Source organism: Mustelus asterias, chromosome 2, assembly GCF_964213995.1.
Source record: "Mustelus asterias chromosome 2, sMusAst1.hap1.1, whole genome shotgun sequence".
Lineage (NCBI taxonomy): Eukaryota > Metazoa > Chordata > Chondrichthyes > Carcharhiniformes > Triakidae > Mustelus > Mustelus asterias.
The window spans coordinates 129,187,957-129,209,389 of NC_135802.1; the positions used below are offsets into that span (position 1 = coordinate 129,187,957).

The 21,433-nt window shown below is 46.7% G+C and overlaps 1 protein-coding gene across 2 annotated transcripts in view; it reads left to right on the forward strand.

The window, feature by feature from the left end:
* Positions 1-21,433, forward strand: part of dtnbp1a (dystrobrevin binding protein 1a) — a 226,876-nt gene that overhangs the window by 102,362 nt on the left and 103,081 nt on the right. For both annotated transcript variants that reach the window (XR_013500785.1, XM_078241444.1), the window contains exons 6-7: positions 3,848-3,980; positions 9,002-9,024. Coding sequence is in view for 1 of the 2 variants with exons in the window: in XM_078241444.1 (XP_078097570.1) it covers positions 3,848-3,980; positions 9,002-9,024 (156 nt within the window). In the remaining variant the exon portion in view is untranslated. The remainder of the gene's footprint in view (positions 1-3,847; positions 3,981-9,001; positions 9,025-21,433) is intronic.

The following is a 21,433-nucleotide window of genomic DNA, read 5'->3' on the forward strand; positions in this document are numbered from 1 at the left end:
CCCCCCTCGCCCGCCCCCCCTCGCCCGCCCCCCCCTCGCCCGCCCCCCCTCGCCGCCCCCCCCTCGCCCGCCCCCCCCTCGCCCGCCCCCCCTCGCCCGCCCCCCCTCGCCCGCCCCCCCTCGCCCGCCCCCCTCGCCCGCCCCCCCTCGCCCGCCCCCCCTCGCCCGCCCCCCTCGCCCGCCCCCCCTCGCCCGCCCCCCCTCGCCCGCCCCCCCTCGCCCGCCCCCCCTCGCCCGCCCCCCCTCGCCCGCCCCCCCTCGCCCGCCCCCCTCGCCCGCCCCCCCTCGCCCGCCCCCCCTCGCCCGCCCCCCCTCGCCCGCCCCCCCTCGCCCGCCCCCCCTCGCCCGCCCCCCCTCGCCCGCCCCCCCTCGCCCGCCCCCCCTCGCCCGCCCCCCTCGCCCGCCCCCCCTCGCCCGCCCCCCCTCGCCCGCCCCCCCTCGCCCGCCCCCCCCTCGCCCGCCCCCCCTCTCCCGCCCCCCCTCCCCGCCCCCCCTCTCCCGCCCCCCCTCTCCCGCCCCCCCCTCTCCGCCCCCCCTCTCCCGCCCCCCCCTCTCCCGCCCCCCCCTCTCCCGCCCCCCCTCTCCCGCCCCCCCCTCTCCCGCCCCCCCCTCTCCCGCCCCCCCTCTCCCGCCCCCCCCTCTCCCGCCCCCCCTCTCCCGCCCCCCCTCTCCCGCCCCCCCCTCTCCCGCCCCCCCCTCTCCCGCCCCCCTCTCCCGCCCCCCCTCTCCCGCCCCCCCCTCTCCGCCCCCCCCTCTCCCGCCCCCCCCTCTCCCGCCCCCCCTCTCCCGCCCCCCCCTCTCCCGCCCCCCCCTCTCCCGCCCCCCCCCTCTCCCGCCCCCCCTCTCCCGCCCCCCCCCTCTCCCGCCCCCCCCCTCTCCCGCCCCCCCCTCTCCCGCCCCCCCCTCTCCCTCCCGCCCCCCCTCTCCCTCCCGCCCCCCTCTCCCTCCCGCCCCCCCCTCTCCCTCCCCCCCCCATCTCCAGGCCCCCTCTCAGCCCCCTCTCTTCCTCTCTCTCGCTCCCCCCCAACCAACTCCACCTCGGCTCCTCCATTCAGCCTCTCTCGGCTCTTCCTCCTCGGATCCTCCCCTCGGCCTCGCGGATCCTCCCCTCGGCCTCGCCGATCCTCCCCTCGGCCTCGCCGATCCTCCCCTCGGCCTCGCCGATCCTCCCCTCGGCCTCGCCGATCCTCCCCTCGGCCTCGCCGATCCTCCCCTCGGCCTCGCGGATCCTACCCTCGGCCTCGCGGATCCTCCCCTCGGCCTCGCGGATCCTCCCCTCGGCCTCGCGGATCCTCCCCTCGGCCTCGCGGATCCTCCCCTCGGCCTCGCGGATCCTCCCCTCGGCCTCGCGGATCCTCCCCTCGGCCTCGCGGATCCTCCCCTCGGCCTCGCGGATCCTCCCCTCGGCCTCGCGGATCCTCCCCTCGGCCTCGCGGATCCTCCCCTCGGCCTCGCGGATCCTCCCCTCGGCCTCGCGGATCCTCCCCTCGGCCTCGCGGATCCTCCCCTCGGCCTCGCGGATCCTCCCCTCGGCCTCGCGGATCCTCCCCTCGGCCTCGCGGATCCTCCCCTCGGCCTCGCGGATCCTCCCCTCGGCCTCGCGGATCCTCCCCTCGGCCTCGCGGATCCTCCCCTCGGCCTCGCGGATCCTCCCCTCGGCCTCGCGGATCCTCCCCTCGGCCTCGCGGATCCTCCCCTCGGCCTCGCGGATCCTCCCCTCGGCCTCGCGGATCCTCCCCTCGGCCTCGCGGATCCTCCCCTCGGCCTCGCGGATCCTCCCCTCGGCCTCGCGGATCCTCCCCTCGGCCTCGCGGATCCTCCCCTCGGCCTCGCGGATCCTCCCCTCGGCCTCGCGGTTCCTCCCCTCGCAGTTCCTCCCCTCTTTGCCCCCCCCCCTCGCGGCTCCTCCCCTCTTTGCCCCCCCCTTGCGGCTTCTCCCCTCTTTGCCCCCCTCGCCCCCCCCTTTCGTGGCTCCTTTCGCTTTCCCCCCCCCCTCGCGGCTCCTCCCCTCCGTCCCCCCACCCCTCGCGGCTCCTTTAGCTTCCCCCCCCCCCCCCTCGCGGCTCCTCCCCTCCACCACCCCCCTTCGCAGCTCCTCCCCTCCGCTCCCCCTCGCGGCTCCTCCCCTCCCGCCCCCCCCCCCCCCCCTCGCGGCTCCTCCCCTCCGCCCCCCCTCGCGGCTCCTCCCCTCCGCCCCACCCCCCCTTCACGGCTCTTCCCCTCCGCCCCCCCCCCTTCGCGGCTCCTCCCCTCCACCCCCCCCCTCGCGGCTCCTCCCCTCCGCCACCCACCCCCTCGGCTCCTCCCCTCCGCCCCCCCCCCCTCGGCTCCTCCCCTCCGCCCCCCCCTCTCGGCTCCTCCCCTCCGCGCCCCCCCCCTCGGCTCCTGCCCTCCGCCTCCCCCTCTCGGCTCCTCCCCTCCGCCTCCCCCTCTCGGCTCCTCCCCTCCGCCTCCCCCCTCTCGGCTCCTCCCCTCCGCCTCCCCCCTCTCGGCTCCTCCCCTCCGCCTCCCCCCTCTCGGCTCCTGCCCTCCGCCCCCCCTCTCGGCTCCTGCCCTCCGCCCCCCACTCTCGGCTCCTGCCCTCCGCCCCCCCTCTCGGCTCCTGCCCTCCGCCCCCCCTCTCGGCTCCTCCCCTCCGCCCCCCCCCCTCGGCTCCTCCCCTCCGCCCCCCCCCCCAGCTCCTCCCCTCCGCCCGCCCCCCCCCCGGCTCCTCCCCTCCGCCCCCCCCCTCTCGGCTCCTCCCATCCGCCCCCCTCTCGGCCCCCCCCCCCCCCTCGCGGCTCCTCGCCTCTTCCTCCCTCTGCCTCTCTCTCTCAGCTCCTTCCCCTCCCCCCCGCCCCTTGGCTCTCCCCTCTTCCCCCGCCCCCCCCCCCCCCTCTCTCGGCTCCCCCCTCTTTCTCTCCCCCCCCCCCCCCCCCTCGGCTCCCCCTTCTTCCCCGCACTCCCCCTCTCTCTCAGCTCCCCCCTCTTCCCCCCCCCCTCTTCCCCCCCCCCCCCCCCCCCCCCCCCCCTCTCTCGGCTCGCCCCCCTCTCTCGGCTCGCCCCCCTCTTCACCCGCCCCCCCCCCCCCTCTCTCGGCTCCCCCCTCTTTCCCCCCTCTCTCAGCTCCCCCCTCTTTCTCCTCCTCCCCCCCCCCCCCCCCCCCCCTTCTTGGCTCCCCCCTCCTCTCTCCCTCCCCCTCCCTCCTCTTCCCCCCCTCTTTTGGTTCATTCCGATACCACTTCTCCCGGTTCAGCCCCTGCTTTTGCCCCCCCCCCCCCCATTACATAGTGTCCTGAACTTCCCACATGCCCAGGAATTGCAAGCAACAAGTTGTAGCTGCTCATCCCTAGGTCAGCTCTGTACTACTGATCTTATTAATTCACTTAATGTTACTCTTACCCTGGCTGCAATTTTACTAATTAAGTTAAACTGTAAATTTGATTCAATAATTTATTGTTTCATGTTGCTAGTATAAACCAGGACCCTAGACTCCAGAGAAACTCTAACCTTAAAATATCACCAACCAATCACTACCTGCTACCCTCTAACATCATTCCTTGCTCTTTTTGGTAAACACGGTTAAAGGACTGCTCTATTTCTGCTCTGATTTATTCCTGCCACAGATTCCAGGTCCCTGTCTCCTGCTCCCTCACTCGGACTACCCCGTGATTTGTAAAAGTGCAGAACTTCCCTGACTGCACCAAATTCCCTCACTTGCCACATTCCCAAGTTCAGTACTTTGTTGAAGTAGTATTCTGTTGAGCTGGACTCCATTATACTTTTGTGATATAGCAGTTCGCTATTGAATAATTTTCAAAGCAATGGCAGTATGTTTAGGTACTTGAACACTTTCCATTTCTTGCAGCTCAATTAGAAGCAGATTTTGAAGAGTTAGAGAGTCACTTACTTCACTTGGAGGATATCTGTGAACAATGTGAACTTGAGCGTTATAAGCAGCTACAGATCCTTCAGTTGGAAAACTACAAGAAAGAAAAGAGGTAACTAACACAATTTTATTATTACTCCATTACTCTCTACATTACCAGTATTTTAGTCAACCCTTTAGCAAAAAAGATTGCAAGACGATGATTGTTTTGAGATTTCATGGTGTGTGCGTTCTCGCTATCCTGTGATTTTCTTTGTTTTCCCAAGGGATAAACTATGAAGGTAAGCTTGCAAATAATATAAGAACGAACAGTAAGAGCTTCTTTAAATATATAAAAAGGAAGAGAGAGACCAAAGTTAACAGAATTTAGAGAATTTTTTCATTTGTTCATGGGATGTGAGTATTGCAGGCTGCGCCAGCATTTATTACCCATCCGTGAGGGCATTTAAGAGTCAACCACATTGCTGTGGATCTGGAGTCAAGATGGCGGGTTTCCTTCCCTAAAGGATACTAGTGAACCAGTTTGGTTTTTATGACAGTCGACAATGGTCATCTTTAGACCTTAAATTCCAGATTTCTTTTGCCATGGTGAGATTTGAACCTGGGTCCCCAGAGGAATTCTCTGGATTACTAGTCCAGCGATAATACCCCTACGCCTCTGCCTCCCCATGAGAATGAGACTGGGGAAATAATAATGAGGAACCAGGAATTAGCAGAGGAGTTATAAAATATTTTGTGTCAGCATTCACTGTAGCATTCATGAATAACATTCCAAAAATACTAAATAATCAAGGGGCAGAAGGGGAGGTGGAAATAAATACTGTAACTTTACTTGAAACAAAGTACTGGGGAAACTAATAGGGTTGAAGGCAAATAAGTGTCCTGGACCTGATGCGTTGCATCCTCGGATATTAGAGGAAGTAGCTACAGAGACAGTGGATGCTCTGGTAGTAATCTTCCAAGAATCCTTAAATTCCAGATAAGTCCCAGAGGATTGGAAAATTGCCAGCATAACACCCTTATTCCAAAAGAGAAGGAGACAAAAAGCAGGTAACTATAGGCTAGTTAGCTTAACATCTATCATTGGGAAAATGTTAGAGTCCATTATAAAGGGATATAATAGCAGAGCATTTAAAAATGGTAAATACAGTCAAGCAGAGTCAGCATGGCTTCATGAAGGGGAAATAATGCCTGACAAATTTACTAGAATTCTTTGAGGTGGTAATGAGAATGATTGATAGATAAAGAGGTAATGAGCATGATAGATAAAGTTGTAATAAATTTGGATTTCCAAAAAGCATTTAATAAGGTACCGCATGAAAGGCTATTTAAGATAGGAGCCCATGGTGATGGGGCAGTATATTACCATGGATGGAGGATTGGCTAACTAATAGAAGACAGAGTTGGATAAGAGGGGCATTTCCAGGAGGCAACTTGTAACTGGAGTGCCACAGGGATCAGTGCTGAGGCCGCAATTATTTGCAATATGTATTCATAGAAATCATAGAAACCCTACAGTGCAGAAGGAGGCCATTCGGCCCATCGAGTCTGCACCGACCACAATCCCACCCAGACCCCAACCCCACACATCCACCCGCCAATCCCACTAACCTACGCATCACAGGACTCTAAGGGGCAATTTTTAACCTGGCCAATCAACCTAACCCGCACATCTTTGGACTGTGGGAGGAAACCAGAGCACCCGGAGGAAACCCACGCAGACACGAGGAGAATGTGCAAACTCCACACAGACAGTGACCTGAGCCGGGAATTGAACCCAGGACCCTGGAGCTGTGAAGCAGCAGTGCTAACCACTGTGCTACCGTGCCGCCCCATGTCTTGGATGAGGGATATGAATGTACTATTCATGTCTTGGATGAGGGATATGAATGTACTATTGCCAAGTTTGCGGATGATGAGTCTACAGAGGGATATAGACAGGTAAAGTGAGTGGGCAAAAACTTGCCAGATGAAAGATAACATAAGAAAATGTGAAGTTATGCACTTGTTAGGAAGTATAAAGGTGCTGAATATTATTTAAATGGAGAAAGACTGCAGAAAGCTGCAACTCGGGGATCTGGGAGTGCTCATGAATAAATCGCAAAATGCTAGCAGGCAAGTTCAGATAATAGGGAAAGCAGGTGTAATGCTGGCCTTTATCTCAAAGAGAATAGGGTATAAAAAGAAGAGAAATCTTGCTAAAACTATACAAACACGAGTTAGACCGCACCTGTAAAGTTTTGGTCTCCTTATTTAAGGAAAGATATACTGGCTTGGGAGGCAGTCCAGTGAGGTTCACTAGGTTGACCCCTGGTATGGAGGGATTTTCTTGTGAGGAGATGTTGTGTTGGTTCGCCCTGTGCTCATTGGAATTTAGAAGAATGAGAGACAACTTAATTAAGACATATGTGATTCTCAGGGGGCTTGACATGGTAGATACTGAGAAGTTGTTTCCTCTAGTGGGAGCGTCTAGGACCAATAGGCATAATCTCAGAGGGTCACCCATTTAAAACAGATGAGGAAGAATTTATTTTCTCAGAGGGTAGTGAATCTGTGGAATTCTTTACAGTGAGGGCTGTGGAAGCTGGAGCATTAGGTATGTTCAAGATTGAGATAGACAGTTTTAATCAGTAGAGGAATCGAGGGTTATGGGAATAAGGCAAGAAAGGGGGTCGAGGATTATCATTTCAGATCAGTCATGGTCTCATTGAATGGCTGAGTAGACTCAGTGAGCCGAATAGCCTACTTCTGCTCCTATGTCTTATAGTCGTATGCATTTGTCTTGAAAGACAGTCATTACCGGCTATTTTATCCTGGAACAAAAATGCTATTTTCTCAGTCCATGTTTGGATTAAGAACTGTAACTTTTAGGAACAAGAAAAAAGCAATTGAGCTCAATAAGCCTGTTAATTTTTCATCAAATCCAATTATTTTGTTGTATTTATCAATCCTTTTGTTCATAGGTTCAACTAATCATTTGTTGAACTGATTTATACTGTCTTCTCAATGTCTTGTGAACAATTGTTCACCAAATTCCTTTTTGCCTTGGTTTAGCAATTGGGTTCTGTAATTTCTGAACTTGTAAATTAAACATGTGTCTTTCCATCAGAGAGCCTAGTTCTCTAATTTCAGCAAGAGCAAAATTGCACATCTCTTTCATTCATTATGTAAAATTTCATAAGGTCATGAAAACATAGAAAATATGAACAGGTGTAGGTCTTTCGACTACTCTGCCATTCATTATGATCGCAGCTGATCATCCAACTCAATTGCCTAATCCTGCCTTCCCTGCTTATCTTTTGATCCATTTTGCCCCAAGAGCTGTATCTAACTCCTTGAAAATATGCAATGTTTTGACCTCCACTGCTTTCTGTGATAGTGAATTCCACAGATTCACCTCTCTCTGGGTGAAGAAATTCGTCCTCACCTCAGTCCTAAAAGGTTTACTCCTTTGCCTCAAACTATGAAAGGGTGTTGTCAATGCATATGTAGAAGCTTGTCTATTTCTGCAGGTGAAGAGGGAGGGTGGGACCAAGTATTAATATGCAAACTCAAGAAGTAACTGTACAGGAGCAGGGGTGAAATCCATTTTCTAGCTGTGCAAGAGGTAAGAGTGGAACCAAACGAGGACAGTCTCACCTAGTTGGGCAAAAAAGGAGACATTGGAAGAGAATGGTGGTGTATTAATCAAGTCAAAGATGGCATAGAGGCCACAAAAAGGTAATTTACCATGGTTATGATCTGAGGATGTCATTTGAGGTTCTGTTCTCTGATGGGTAGAAATCTGATTGGCAGGATTCAAGCAAGGAGTTACAGGAATGATGGACATAGATTTGTGAAGTGACAGCTTTGGATAGGAAGGTGAAATTGGGGAGTAGTTTGCATGAATGTGTGTATAGGTTGTTTTTTTTAACGAGGGTTGATGGGGGAGGTCCTATACCTGAGGAGAGCAAACAATTTACAATGTCAGCTAACATGACTACCAGGAATGGACTTATTTGGAATGTGGTATCAGGCAAGATGTACTAGATTTCCCAACATTGCAGTATGTCCCTCAGTGTATTCTGTTTCTGGCGGTACAAAACTCCTTTGTTTGTTCTCCAACTATTTCTCTACCTGGAGATTGTCTTAAGGCTGTAACAGACATTTTACAACTTTGGGGTACTATTTAATTCAGAGCAGAGCTTCTGACCCCAACTCTATTTTCATAATGGACAGTAACCTCTGAGCTTTAGGGCAGCATAAGTAAGGGTACACCAAAGATGCACTGGGGTATCTCTCACCTTGAATGTTCCCAGGTAAGGTTTGCATGACAATTACCAGAATTAGAGGATTTTTTTTATTATTTCATAGGATGTAGGCATCACTGTCCAGGCCAATTTTTATTGCCCATCCCTGACCACCCTTAGGGTGGTGGTGAGCTGCCGTCTTGAAGTGCTGCAGTCCATGTGCTGGAGATATACCATGATACTGTTAGGAATGATGATCCAAGATTTTGACCCAGCAAAGATGAAAGAACATTGAAAAATACACATAAAATAACATTTAGCTTTAACTGAATTACTGAGCTACGTGAAGTATATTTGCCATGCTACACCTCTCTGATAGCTAGTTTTATGCAGGTCTTGACAATTTTGCATTTGGCTTCTGGCTGACTGCATGAGGCCCACATTTGGGGAACAAAGTTACATTAGCATGGGTCTTATGGACTATAAGAACACACCAGATTTAGAAATTAGGGCATGAATGTGTTTAGAAACTGTTCACTTGTTGGAATGAACAAAATATGGAGATCACACAAGGTTTTATAGATTGTCAAAATGACACTAACTGACTTGGTTTTCTGCTACTTTTATTCCCTCGCTAAATGAGAAGAGAAACTTTGTTAATCTGTAACACTGATTTTGTTGCATCCAATTTATTGCTAATAAAATAGGGAATGTAATTGCGTCTTCATAAATTTACAAGCTGTATTGGTTTATAGCCATTTTAATCAATGAAGGCAAAATATTCTGTGATTAGTAAAGTGGTTCAACAAAAGATTACTTGTTGGTTTTCAACAATTGACTCGAACATTGTAGTACTTCTAAATGAAACATGCACATATTAACATCTGCTTTATTTTCTTTATAGGAAAAAAATTGAAGCTTTGAAAGGTAGGGTTTTTTTTATATTTGACAATGTTGCTTTTGTTGCTTGCCACAATGGTGGGAACTCATTTCTAGAGATTGCTTAGAACATAGTAAAATATATAATTTTACTGCCAGAGGGCAACTGTTAAATCCAAATTACAGTTTAATAAATTGATTGCTAGCATGTTTTGAAAAAGGACGTGAACAATCACATTGGGGAAATGGTGCACTTTTCACTTGGTCTTTATGTTAAAAGCTGTCACTATCTTGCCACTTTGAGAAGAGTGTGAGCAACTGTAAATGGGAAAGTTCCTACGCAAGTACTTTGCTGAAATTGGCTGTTACGAAATATGGTGGGTGAGTTTTCCCCCTTTTTCTTTGAGGGATACAGTAGTTGAACCTTCTGTCTTGGTTTCTCCACAAGACAGAGCATAATTTCACCTTATTTTGAAAATTACATACAAGCTGCGTATTTCAAGGTCTGGACTAAAATCAAACTTGACCTCAATGATGCCGGACTACTCAATTAATTGCAGGCTGTTTATTTTTGATATAACATTTTTGTTTCATATACATTTTTTATACGGAATACTACACATCGTTGTACAGTTTTAAATTGGGAAGACAACTTTGAAGTACTAATGGATGTTCACTGCTCTGAAGTAATTTTTATTCTAAAGTTTATGTTCATGTATAGATGCTTAATGGTTAAACTGAGTTTAAATGCATTTCCTTATGCTGTATGAACGCAGCTAAGGTATCAACTGAGTACAAATAGACTTTTTTAGAGCACAATAGTGTCTTTTTGGAACTGAAAGTTGCATTTATCAAATCACGGCTTTACAGTTAAGATTTAGTGTTAATCCAAAACTTGGAAACAAATATGGTTTTCACATGGCACGTTGCTTTAGAACATGATTTCTATGATATAAATAATGCGGCCAGCATAGTCTTTGCAAAATGTAGTTGCTGCACTATTTGGGTAACTAATTGTTGCATTCTTCTAAATTCCTACATTGGAATTTTACTTGAGTATGAGTTAACTACATTGTGAAATCTTTTTATATAATTATCTACATAAGAATCATCTACTCCTGAACAGTTCTCTATAGCACTAATGAAAATTTCTGTAGCCTACCGTTATGTATTTTTGGAGCAATACATAAATAGGGTTGATTTACAAAAATTGTTCAACTTTGCTTTCTGAAAGTGGCAACCGGTGGATAAGCTGGTCAAGAAGGCATGCTTTATGGCCGGAGCATCGAGTATAAAAGTTGGCAAGTTATGTTACAGCTGTATAAAACTTTAGTCAGGCCACATTTGGAATACTGCGTGCAGTTCTGGTCGCCATACTACCAGAAAGGTGTGGATGCTTTGGAGAGGATGCAAAGAAGGTTTACCAGGATGTTGCCTGGTCTGGAGGGTTTTAGGTATGAGGCAAGATTGGATAACCTTGGATTGTTTTCAGTGGAAACATGGTGGCTGAGGGGTGACCTGATAGAGGGCTACAACATTGAGAGGCATAGATAGGGTGGATAATCAGAGGCCTTTTCCCAGGGTGGGAAGGTCAACTACAAGTGGAGACAGGTTCAAGGTGAGAAGGGGAAAGTTTAGAGGAGATGTGCAGGGTAAGTGCCACCACCGCCTGGAATGCACTGTTGGTGGAGGTGGTGGAAGGGCAAGTTAGCAATGTTCAAGGCATATCTTGATAGACACATAAATAGGAGGCAAACCGAGGGATAGAAACCGCATATGGGCAATAAGTAGTAGGTCCAAATAAGGATTAGGAATCAGCGCTGGTTTGGTGGACCGAAGGGGCTGTTCTTGTGCTGTATTGTTCTTTGCTCTTTATGCCTGAGGGCTTTCGTGCCTACTAAATTTTTGTGTTCGGAATCTCTAAGCCATCCAAATTTCCAGTGAATGGAACCATAGGAACATTCCTATCTATACAAAATAGGAGGCCATTGGCTCCATTCTGCCCATGCCAACTCTTTGCTAGAGCAGTCTAAAGCTAATCTCACTGCCACATGATCTCCACATACACCTGCATGATCCTCTTAAAAGATGCAGTGGCCTCTGTCTCAACCACTCTGTGACAGTATTCTATCCTTTAAAATTCAGTGCAAGGAATGTTTTCCAAACTTCATTATTTTAGTCTTTTAGTGACCATTTTAAATTTTTTAAAAATCTGGAATTAAGAATCTACTGATGACCACAAAACCATTGTCGATTGTCGGAAAAACCCATCTGCTTCATTAATGTCCTTTAGGGAAGGAAATCTGCTGTCCTTAACCGGTCTGGCCTACGTGATTCCAGAGCCACAGCAGTGTGGTCGACTCTCAACTGCCCTCATAGAATCATAGAAACCCTACAGTGTAGAAAGAGGCCATTGGGCCCATCGAGTCTGCACCGACCACAATCCCACCCAGGCCCTACCCCCATATCCCTACATATTTACCCGCTAATCCTTCTAACCTACGCATCTCAGGACACTAAGGGACAATGTTTTAGCATGGCCAATTGACCTAACCCGCACATCTTTGGATTGTAGGAGGAAACCGGAGCACCCGGAGGAAACCCACGCAGACACGAGGAGAATGTGCAAACTCCAGACACGAGGAGAATGTGCAAACTCCCTAACCTGACCTGTGATGATGATAGCTGTGTTGTCACTAGTGACTCTGATTTATTAAACCAAAAATTACATTGGCCTTTTTCATCTTGTCATTTTTGAGGAATTAGATATTTGAGCCTCTGAATCTCTCTTTTTATCTTTGCCCTTTAGGATTATTCAAGTGAGTGTACACTCCCCATTCCTTTTACCTCCCAAAATGTATTTCACATTTGCACTAAAATCCTGTTCCATCTGTCTTCACATTCTGCTAGCTATTTTTTCACAACGCTCCTTGCTCTTTGCCAAACCACCTACTTTTGTGTCACCAGCATTTTTTTCATGTTATGTTCCATATGTTCAAGTCAGCTTTATACAGCAAAGATTAAATTGGACATGAAACTACTTATCTACTTTAATTGGAGGTAAGGTGAGAGCTGGGATAAGTGAGAACAGTTTTCTCTACACAAGTACTGCAGGATGTTTGAGCTGGATAGTTGAATTTAATTAATATCAACATTGTAATAATCATAGGTCCAAGTCAAATGATCTAGTCATTGTTCTGAATAGCCTTTTTAATTTAAGGGTACAGTGGGAGTTGCATAATCTTTTTGAATATGTTCTGTGACTTGGTGTAAATTATTTTGTTTAAAATATTTTTGGGGTGGTAAGCCTACTTGACGACTCTTACTTTATTAAAATTTCACACAAGTGCCCAAGTCCTCACTGGAACTAAATTTTAGATCACTTCCACACACGTGCACACACCCTTGTATTTATCCATAAAATTCGATTGGAAAATCATGGAGATTGTCGTTGACATGCATTATACATTTGTACAAGGGATACTGGAGAGTCTAGTTTCAAAATATCTGATCTCGGTATATTCCATCATCACCCTTTTTTTTTGCTGTGTTTGGTTGGTTAGGGGTGGCACAGTGGTTAGCACTGCTGCCTTGCAGCGCCATGGACCCGGGTTCAATTCCGGCCTCGGGTGAATGTGTGGAATTTGCACATTCTCCCTGTGTCTGCATGAGTTTCCTCCCATAGTCCAAAGATGTGCGGGTTAGGTTGATTGGCCATGCTAAATTGACCCTAGTGGCGGGGGATTAGCAGGGTAAATATGTGGCGTTACGGGATTAGTGCCTGGGTGGGATTGTGGTTGGTGCAGACTTGATGGGCTGAATGGCCTCCTTCTGCACTGTAGGGATTCAATGATTTGGGATTCTGAGTGGCATAAATCATCTTACCCTAGAAATATTGTTCTGCTTAGCAACTTCACTATCCAGTTTGATACTGATTTAAGCTTCAAACCTCAATCATCTCAGCACCACACATCTCTGCAAGACTTCCCAAGGACAATATCCTAGGCTCAACCATCTGCTTCAATGATCTTCCATCTATCAGAAGTGGGATGCTTGCTGGTGATTGCACAGTCCTCAGATAATGAAGCAGTTTGTGCCTTTTACAGCAAGATCTGGACAGCATTCAGGCTTGATCTGATATGTAGCAAGTATCATTCGTGCTATACAAATGCCTGGCAATGGCCAACCCACATTGGCAGCCAATATTTTTAGCATTGCCATCAAGATCCAGAGGGGTCAACATTGAAACCTGACTGGACTAACTACATAAATACTGCAACTACTAGGTCAGAAGCTGTGCATTTTGTGGCAAATTACTTGCCTTGTGTCTCTGCAAAGCCTTTCTACCATCTAAAAGGCATTTTAAGAATGTGATGGAATACTGTCTACTTGCCTGGATGGTGCAGCTTCAGTAACACTCAAGAAGCTTGATACCATAGAGGATGTTTGATCAGTACCACATGCACCATCTTGAACATTCACTCTCTTGACCGCTGACGTGCTGTGGCTGCAGAATGCACCTGAAAATGCTACAAATTACCAAGGCTTCTTTGATAGCACTTCCTAAACTCGGGATCCCTGCAGACTGGAAGGTTAAGGACAGCAGGCACATGGGAACACTACCCACAGTTTCCCCTCCAACTCGCACACAATCTTGACTTGGAAATATACTGTCATTCCTTTAATGTGGTGGAATCAAAATCAAGGAAGTCTTAACCTGTGAGCTCAGTTAAAGTATCTTCACCATGTGGGCTACAGAGGTTTAAGAAGAATGGACAGTAAATGCTGGCCTTGCCCTGACATGCACATCCCATGAATGTATATATATTTTTTAAATGTACAGCATCTGAGGTGATCTTTAGGGCCAAATGGCAAGATTTTACCAGCTTCTAGGTGTTGGTTTCAGAAATGGGTGAGTTGGGTAAAATGCCATGTGGGAGGTTCTTTGATATAACCACTGTTAGGCTGTTTTACCAGTGGCAGGAATGGCAGCAACTCAGCCACATGCCACCCTGAGGACAGCTAAAGATCCAGATAAGAGCCAATTTCCTGGTCATAGAGTCATAGAGGTTTACAGCATGGAAACAGGCCCTTCGGCCCAACTTGTCCATGCCGCCCTTTTTTTTTAAACCCCTAAGCTAATCCCAATTGCCCGCATTTGGCCCATATCCCTCTATACCCATAGTACCCATGTAACTATCTAAATGCTTTTTAAAAGATAAAAGTGTACCAGCCTCTACAACTACCTCTGGCAGCTTACTCCAGACACTCACCACCCTCTGTGAAAAAATTGCCCCTCTGAACACTTTTGTATCTCTCCCCTCTCACTTTAAACCTATGCCCTCTAGTTTTAGACTTCCCTACCTTTGGGAAAAGATATTGACTATCTACCTTGTCTATGCCCCTCATTATTTTATAAACCTCTATAAGGTCACCCTTCAGCCTCCTACGCTCCAGAGAGAAAAGTCCCAGTCTATTCAGCCTCTCCTTATAACTCAATCCATCAAGTCCCGGTAGCATCCTAGTAAATCTTTTCTGCACTCTTTTCTAGTCCTGGTGGGTGTGCATCAATACGTGCAGCATGCACCACACCATGCCCCTACCCCCAACACAAGACCGAAAACCATTGCCTGGAGAAGCTGTCAGCTGTTTGGTGCTGACCTCTCACAGGCTTCCTGGGCCAGGAGGCCATTGCACTTGGTGATTCTGTGGCCAAAAGAGGCGAACCCAGGCAGCAAAGGCTATGCCAGCTCTTTCAAAGAGCAATTCAGTTAATTGCATTCCTCTGCCCTTTGTCTGCATTTCCACAAATCCTAATCGCTCAACGCATAAAAAGGATGTTTTTCATTTAGCTTCTGGTTCTTTTGCCATTCTCCTTAAATCTAGGCTCTCTAGTCAAAGACCTTTCAGCCATTACGAGCAGTTTCTCTTCAGTTTATCTAAACCTTTCATGATTTTAAGCCTCTGAATTACGTTTCTTGGCCTTCTCTGCTGTAAGGAGAAGTTACTATTACCCCTTTAATACCATTTGTATCTGTTTTCTGAATAAGCAAGTGATGTGTGACTTTATTAGATACCTTTTTGAAATTTCATAAAACATCCAGTGCATGACCTTCATTAATTCTTTTAAGCGTGGGGTTTCTCCAGGTGCTCCGGTTTCCCCTCACAATCCGAATGATAGAACATAGAACATTACAGCGCAGTACAGGCCCTTCGGCCTTCGATGTTGCGCCGACCTGTGAAACCAATCTAAAGCCCCTCTAATCTACACTATTCCAATATCATCCATATGTTTATCCAATAACCATTTGAATGCTCTTAATGTTGACGAGTCCACTACTGCTGCAGGCAGGGCATTCCACGCCCCTACTACTCTCTGAGTAAAGAACCTGTCCTATATCTCTTACCCCTCAATTTAAAGCTATGTCCCCTCGTGTTAGCCATCACCATCCGAGGAAAAAGGCTCTCACTATCCACCCTATCTAATCCTCTGATCATCTTGTATGCTTCGATTAAGTCACCTCTTAACCTTCTTCTCTCTAACGAAAACAACCTCAAGGTCCTTTTAAGCTGCAACATGACTTGCCAATTGTTAAACTCAGTGCCCCAGCCGATGAAGGCAAGCATGCCGTATGCCTTCTTGACTACCTCCTCCACCTATGTTGCCATTTTCAGTGATGTGCTGGTTATGTACATTGGCCTTTTTAAATTCTCCCTCAGTGTACCCAAGCAGGTGCCAGAGTGTGGTGACTAGAGGATTTTCACAGTAACTTCACTGCAGTGTTAATTTAAGACTACTTGTGACACTAATAAATAAACTATACTTAATCAAAAAAACTCAACTCAGGTTAGTCAACACAAATGACAGCAGTGGTTAGCACTGCTGCACCAGGGACCCAGGTTCAATTCCAGCCTCGGGTCACTGTCTGTGTGGAGTTTGCACATTCTCCCCGTGTCTGCGTGGGTTTCCTCCGGGTGCTCCAGTTTTCTCCCACAGTCCAAATATGTGTGGGTTACGTCGATTGGCCACAATAAATTGACCCTAGTGTCAGGGGGATTAGCTGGGTAAATGAGGGTTACAGGGATAGGGCCTGGGTGGGATTGTGGTCGGTACAGACTCGATGGGCCAAATGGCCTCCTGTATTGTAGGGATTCTATGATTTAAATTGCCTTTAACAAATCTGTGCTGTTGTATTTTATTATGCTTCTCTTAAATGCCCTGGCCAAATCTCTAATAGTTTTGTCACCATTGGTGTCTATTTTGCATACTTTTTCAAAGCTCCCCTCACGAACACGAGCTGTTGTGAGAATGCAGCATGGAGTATCTTTGCTTTTTATTCACTTTATTGTTCAGCAGCTCCTGGAGCCACCTATGATAATTGCAACCTTCTCTGGCAGATTTTTTTTTCCGTTTTGCCTTGCCCTTGCTATCAATCCAGCCCACACCCTGGTCACTCACCTTCCCTGACTGAGCTAACCCAGTGCTGGCCCTCTTGATGTACTGTGCCACTCATTGAACTTTCAGACTATGTGCTACAATCTCACCACGAGGAATCCATCTTCTTACCAGCTCTTTACTTGAGCATTGGCTTAGCACTGTCTTTTCAAACCTTTTCTTTACCACACTGTGTTTTCAACACACTCCAATGTGACTTTGTTATGCTCTGGCCAAAGTGTCAGGGGTCTTCTCATGCCTTGTAGTGCAATCTAAGCCTGTGTTCACCATGTCATATCTACTTAATCTTACCACAGTTGATCACCATGTCATATTTTAAAAATGATATACCTTGGACTTATAGGGTGGCACGGTAGCACAGTGGTTAGCACTGCTGCTTCACAGCTCCAGGGACCTGAGTTCGATTCCCGGCTCGGGTCACTGTCTGTGTGGAGTTTGCACATTCTCCTCGTGTCTGCGTGGGTTTCCTACGGGTGCTCCGGTTTCCTCCCACAGTCCAAAGATGTGCGGGTTAGGTTGATTGGCCATGCTAAAATTGCCCCTTAATGTCCTGAGATGCATAGGTTAGAGGGACTAGTGGGTACAATATGTAGGGATATGGGGGAAGAGGCTGGGTGGGATTGTGGTCGGTGCAGACTCGATGGGCCGAATGGCCTCTTGCTGTACTGTAGGGTTTCTATGATTTCTATGACTTATTTACGATACAAGATATGAGGCACTAATCGCTCATAAGGGATTGGGTAAACACACTCTGGATTCATTCATTAAGAGTAGGCACATGAGAATAATTATACATAGGCATAAGGCTTGAAGGCTTCAGAGCTGTGTGTGTGCTCTGCTCAAAGCGAAAGTGAAACCAAGACTGGATCGCATGGCACATCTCCCTTCTAGCAATGTCATGCTGATATCCCTCAAAGGTATATTGCAGTCCTTATTATGTTTATACATTTTCCCTTTTTGAACAAGGAAGTAACATTTACAATCCTCCAGTCCATTTGCACTGCTCCTATATGCAAGAAGGATTGAAAAATTGTGTCCAGAGCTTCTGCTATCTCCAACCTTGTTTTCATCAACCACCTAGGGTGCACTCTATCTGGGCCTTGTTAACTTTGAATGATGCCAACCTACTCAGAACATTTCTATTTATTTTCATCCCATCAAATATCTCTACTCCCTCCTCTGTGCAATATTAGCTTCATTCTCTTCTTTAGTAAATACGTGAAAAATACTCATTTAATATGTCAGTCATGTCCTCTGCTTCCACAAGGTAATTTCCTACTTTATTCCACTTAGGCAAGCCATTCTTTTAACTATCCTTCTACTTTTCATATTTATAAAGAAAAATTGGATTCCCTCTTGTACCTAAATCTTTATCACACTCTTGATTTGCTGTTTTGTATTTTTAAATTCTCCCCTGTACACACTAATCTGCCTCATTTTCTTCCTCCTTTTAGGATATGCATAATTTATACCTGGATTTTCTTTGCTCATTGACTTTTTTTCCTGACCAGTCTTTGCTGCTTGTTTACCTGTATTACATCCCTTTTCAAATGACTAAAAATGGCTCTGCCTGTTAGGATCACTTTTCATCTTTCTTTGTCCCTTTCCATAACTTAAAACGTAATTATGTTATGATCATTATTGTCCAGATTTTTGCCTATTGAAGCATACTCCACTTTGGCCCTACTTCATTCTCCGGAGCTGGATCCAGCATTGTTTCTTTCCTCTTTGGGCTAGAAAAATACTGATTAAGTTTTCTTGTACTTACTTAAGGAATTCATCACTTTTCCTGCCCTTCGTACTATCATCATCCCAGTTTTTATTAGCGTAATTGAAGTTCCTTGCTACTGATGCCTATTATTTTTACATTTCTCTGAAATTTGCTGACTTTTTTCCTCTGTCCCCTTTTAATTATTTGCGGGAGCAATTTCTCAAATGTGGTCTTGAATGTTCCCTAAGATTTAACCTCTGTTGTCCAAAACTCTGCTACTCGCACCCTGTCCTGCATTGTACCTGTCATTGCTGGAATTTATGTTCCCATATATATTACTTTAAAATTTGTCACGTCAAAATTCCTTCATGGCTTCAATCCACTTTCCATCTCCAATTCCCTGCATCCTTAACCCGAGTTCTCAAGTTACTCGGGTTCACTCTTTCAACTAGCCAACTGTGCATTTACTGTCTCCTTTGCTTCTCCATTGCACCACATCCATGCTAGAGCCTTCAGGGAGCACTCCTTAAATTCAAATTTTCTTCCTTGACCTTTCGACCATGCTACATCTCTCCCTATCATCAAAAGTCTTCTCAAAAACTTGTTATTCAGTCATGCCTTATGAGTGCAAATTAATTATTGTACCAAGCGAGGATGAAATGCACATTTAGCACTGCAATCTTCCTAGCTCTTCAGAATATTGAATATTTGAGATCAGAAATGAGTGGGACTTCTAAATTGGCCATGGTATAACAGTCTGTGCTGCATAGTATGTGGAATGTGATGTAAAAGTCTACGTGAACTACTATTTACTGTTAAATCATGATTGAAAATGGTCACTTGAACAGTACAATAATAAGACGAGTTAGATTAAACAAGAGTGAAAATGTGCCTTTGTCTAGATCTTTCAGCAGAATTGAAAGTGAGTTGCTGACAGCAGCCAGAAAAAGGGGAAAGACATTGAAACAAAACTCTTTAATAGTCAGCAGGATCTGATTTAGATCCCACGTTCAAGTAACCTAAAGCAGAAAGATTCCTCTTGTCCCTGGCTGTATGAAATTTACATTGAACAGCCTGTACTGTTTCCAGTCCATTTCATTTCTGATCTGGTATAGTAGGCAGCAGAAAGTTCAGCGACATGTTTCTCGCTGACAAATGAAAATGGATGGGGTTCATTCCCCAGGGCAATGCCTTGACCAGAGTTGACCTGCCCGGTTTGAATGTGAACAAAACTGGCCAATTAACTGTACCATGATGCATTCTCCATGGTAGCACCTCCACCAATCAGAGTCCGTATGTCAACCAATCTGCACTCTCTTCATGCGGTATAAATCGTTGTTTCCCTGTTATGGTTGTAAAATTCTTGCAACGTGTAAAGCTTTGATACCATGTCTCTCTTTTCAACAGAAATTTATGTATTTTTGTGGGTAAATCAAAGTTTTTTAATGAACATCTCATTCAGGTTTAAGACTGAAATTAGTTTTATTTCATTCACTCCTCAAAGCTGCAGTCCGAAGTTGTATATTTAACACCACATTTGCTACATACACATATGTATTGCAAATTCAGTTGGATTTTCACCTGAAATTCAGTTTTTAGAATGTTTGTGTAGATTTATGTTTGCTTTAGTTATTAGCATAAATAAAACTGGGATTTTACCTTTGGCATCAATGACAGCGTAATGAAATAGTTTCAAATCCTGTTCCTTTGAGACTGTCCCATGCTGAAACAGGGAAGTCTGTGTTCCAGAGGGAAAAATTTAATTGCATTTCTTGGCTGTGACATCAGACTTTGACAGGGTGACAGTGGTTAGCACTGCTGCCTCTTAGTGCAAGGGACCTGGGTTTGATTACTAACATGGATTGAGGATTGATTAATGGACAACAAAAAGTAATCTCCATCAAAAGGACTGGGGTAGGCAACAATGAGGTTCTAGAATGATGCTTTGCACCTTCCCACTCTAATTGTGTTGCTGTTAATCAGCTTTTGATGATGCAAAGAGAAATACGTTATATTAGGGGTTTCCATGGGCCCCTCCAGGGGTTCCACGTGGTCGGTCCAACTCCAAGAAGAGCCGGGGCCATGGGGGGCCCCGCCGAGAGGAGCAGCTGGAGAAGTTTGTGAAACCCTGCATTATATTTTAACAAAATCTGATGAAATCCTCTAAATGAGAATCAAACATGGACATTCTGGCTTTTTGCTGCTTGAACTTGTGATCATTATAATCCAGAGTTCATTTACAACCAAATGACACTTAAAAGAAATAGTTGCCTAGTGCTGTTGAAGAACTCCTGTTAACTCAATAGGCTTCCCTCCTCCTTCCACTCCAGTGATTGTTCTGTAAATTAAGTAAGCAATTATATCAAGTCCATTTCAGCACAACATAAAATTGTTCTGTCCGCACCAGGGTTCAACTAAAGTGGGAACTTGTAACGGAGCCATAACAATTTTAAATTAATGAACCAAATGCATTTTCGTATACTTTCCCACAGATCATCACCCATGCTGTATAAACGCTATAGTTCATAATTCTTCATAAATGCTTGCCATGCTTCGAGAATCATCCAAGAAACGGAAATAAGCTCAAAATCTGTAACTAAAAAAAATGAAGAGATGGTACATCAAATAAAGAGCTTGTTACAACAGAATTGATTTTTATCTTCTAAATCTATGACACCAAAATTCGCACGAGTACATTACAAGAATAGTAGCCAGGATTTATTTGCATTCAAACCAACCTATAAATGTTTGGATTGGAGCACAGGAAATGTGTATAGGTGAGGTATCGACATTCAATTAGCTTAAATTGCAAATGAAAAGTATATGTGCTTTAATTTCAGCACATTTTGTTTTAATGTAATTTAAACATTGCAATCTTGATACAGGTGGTTATCTAAGTTGTAAGTGTGTTTTTTCTTTAACATGACAAAAGATTGATGCCTTTTCCCTAATCCCCTACCCTTTAAAACAATTTGTGGTATGTTCCAAAGTGTATGCTGCTACTACTGCAAATCTCTTGACAGATCACATTTAGGTTTTGCATGGACTATCTCTGCGAGCTGTGAAGAACTGAATTCAGTGTTCTGTGCTACGCCTGACAGCCACAGTTTTGTCTTCTTCTTTTGTCTTTAGAAGATGCAGATTGCCAGAGCAGCCTGGTAATTGGGGTTGTGACTCGGCCAATACTGTGCTTCTGTTTACTTTCCTTCCTGCAGTAATGTCAGCTCCAGGATCTACAGAAAGCAGTAAGAGGAACTCCCGTAGGTTAAACTACTTATTAAGGCCAATTT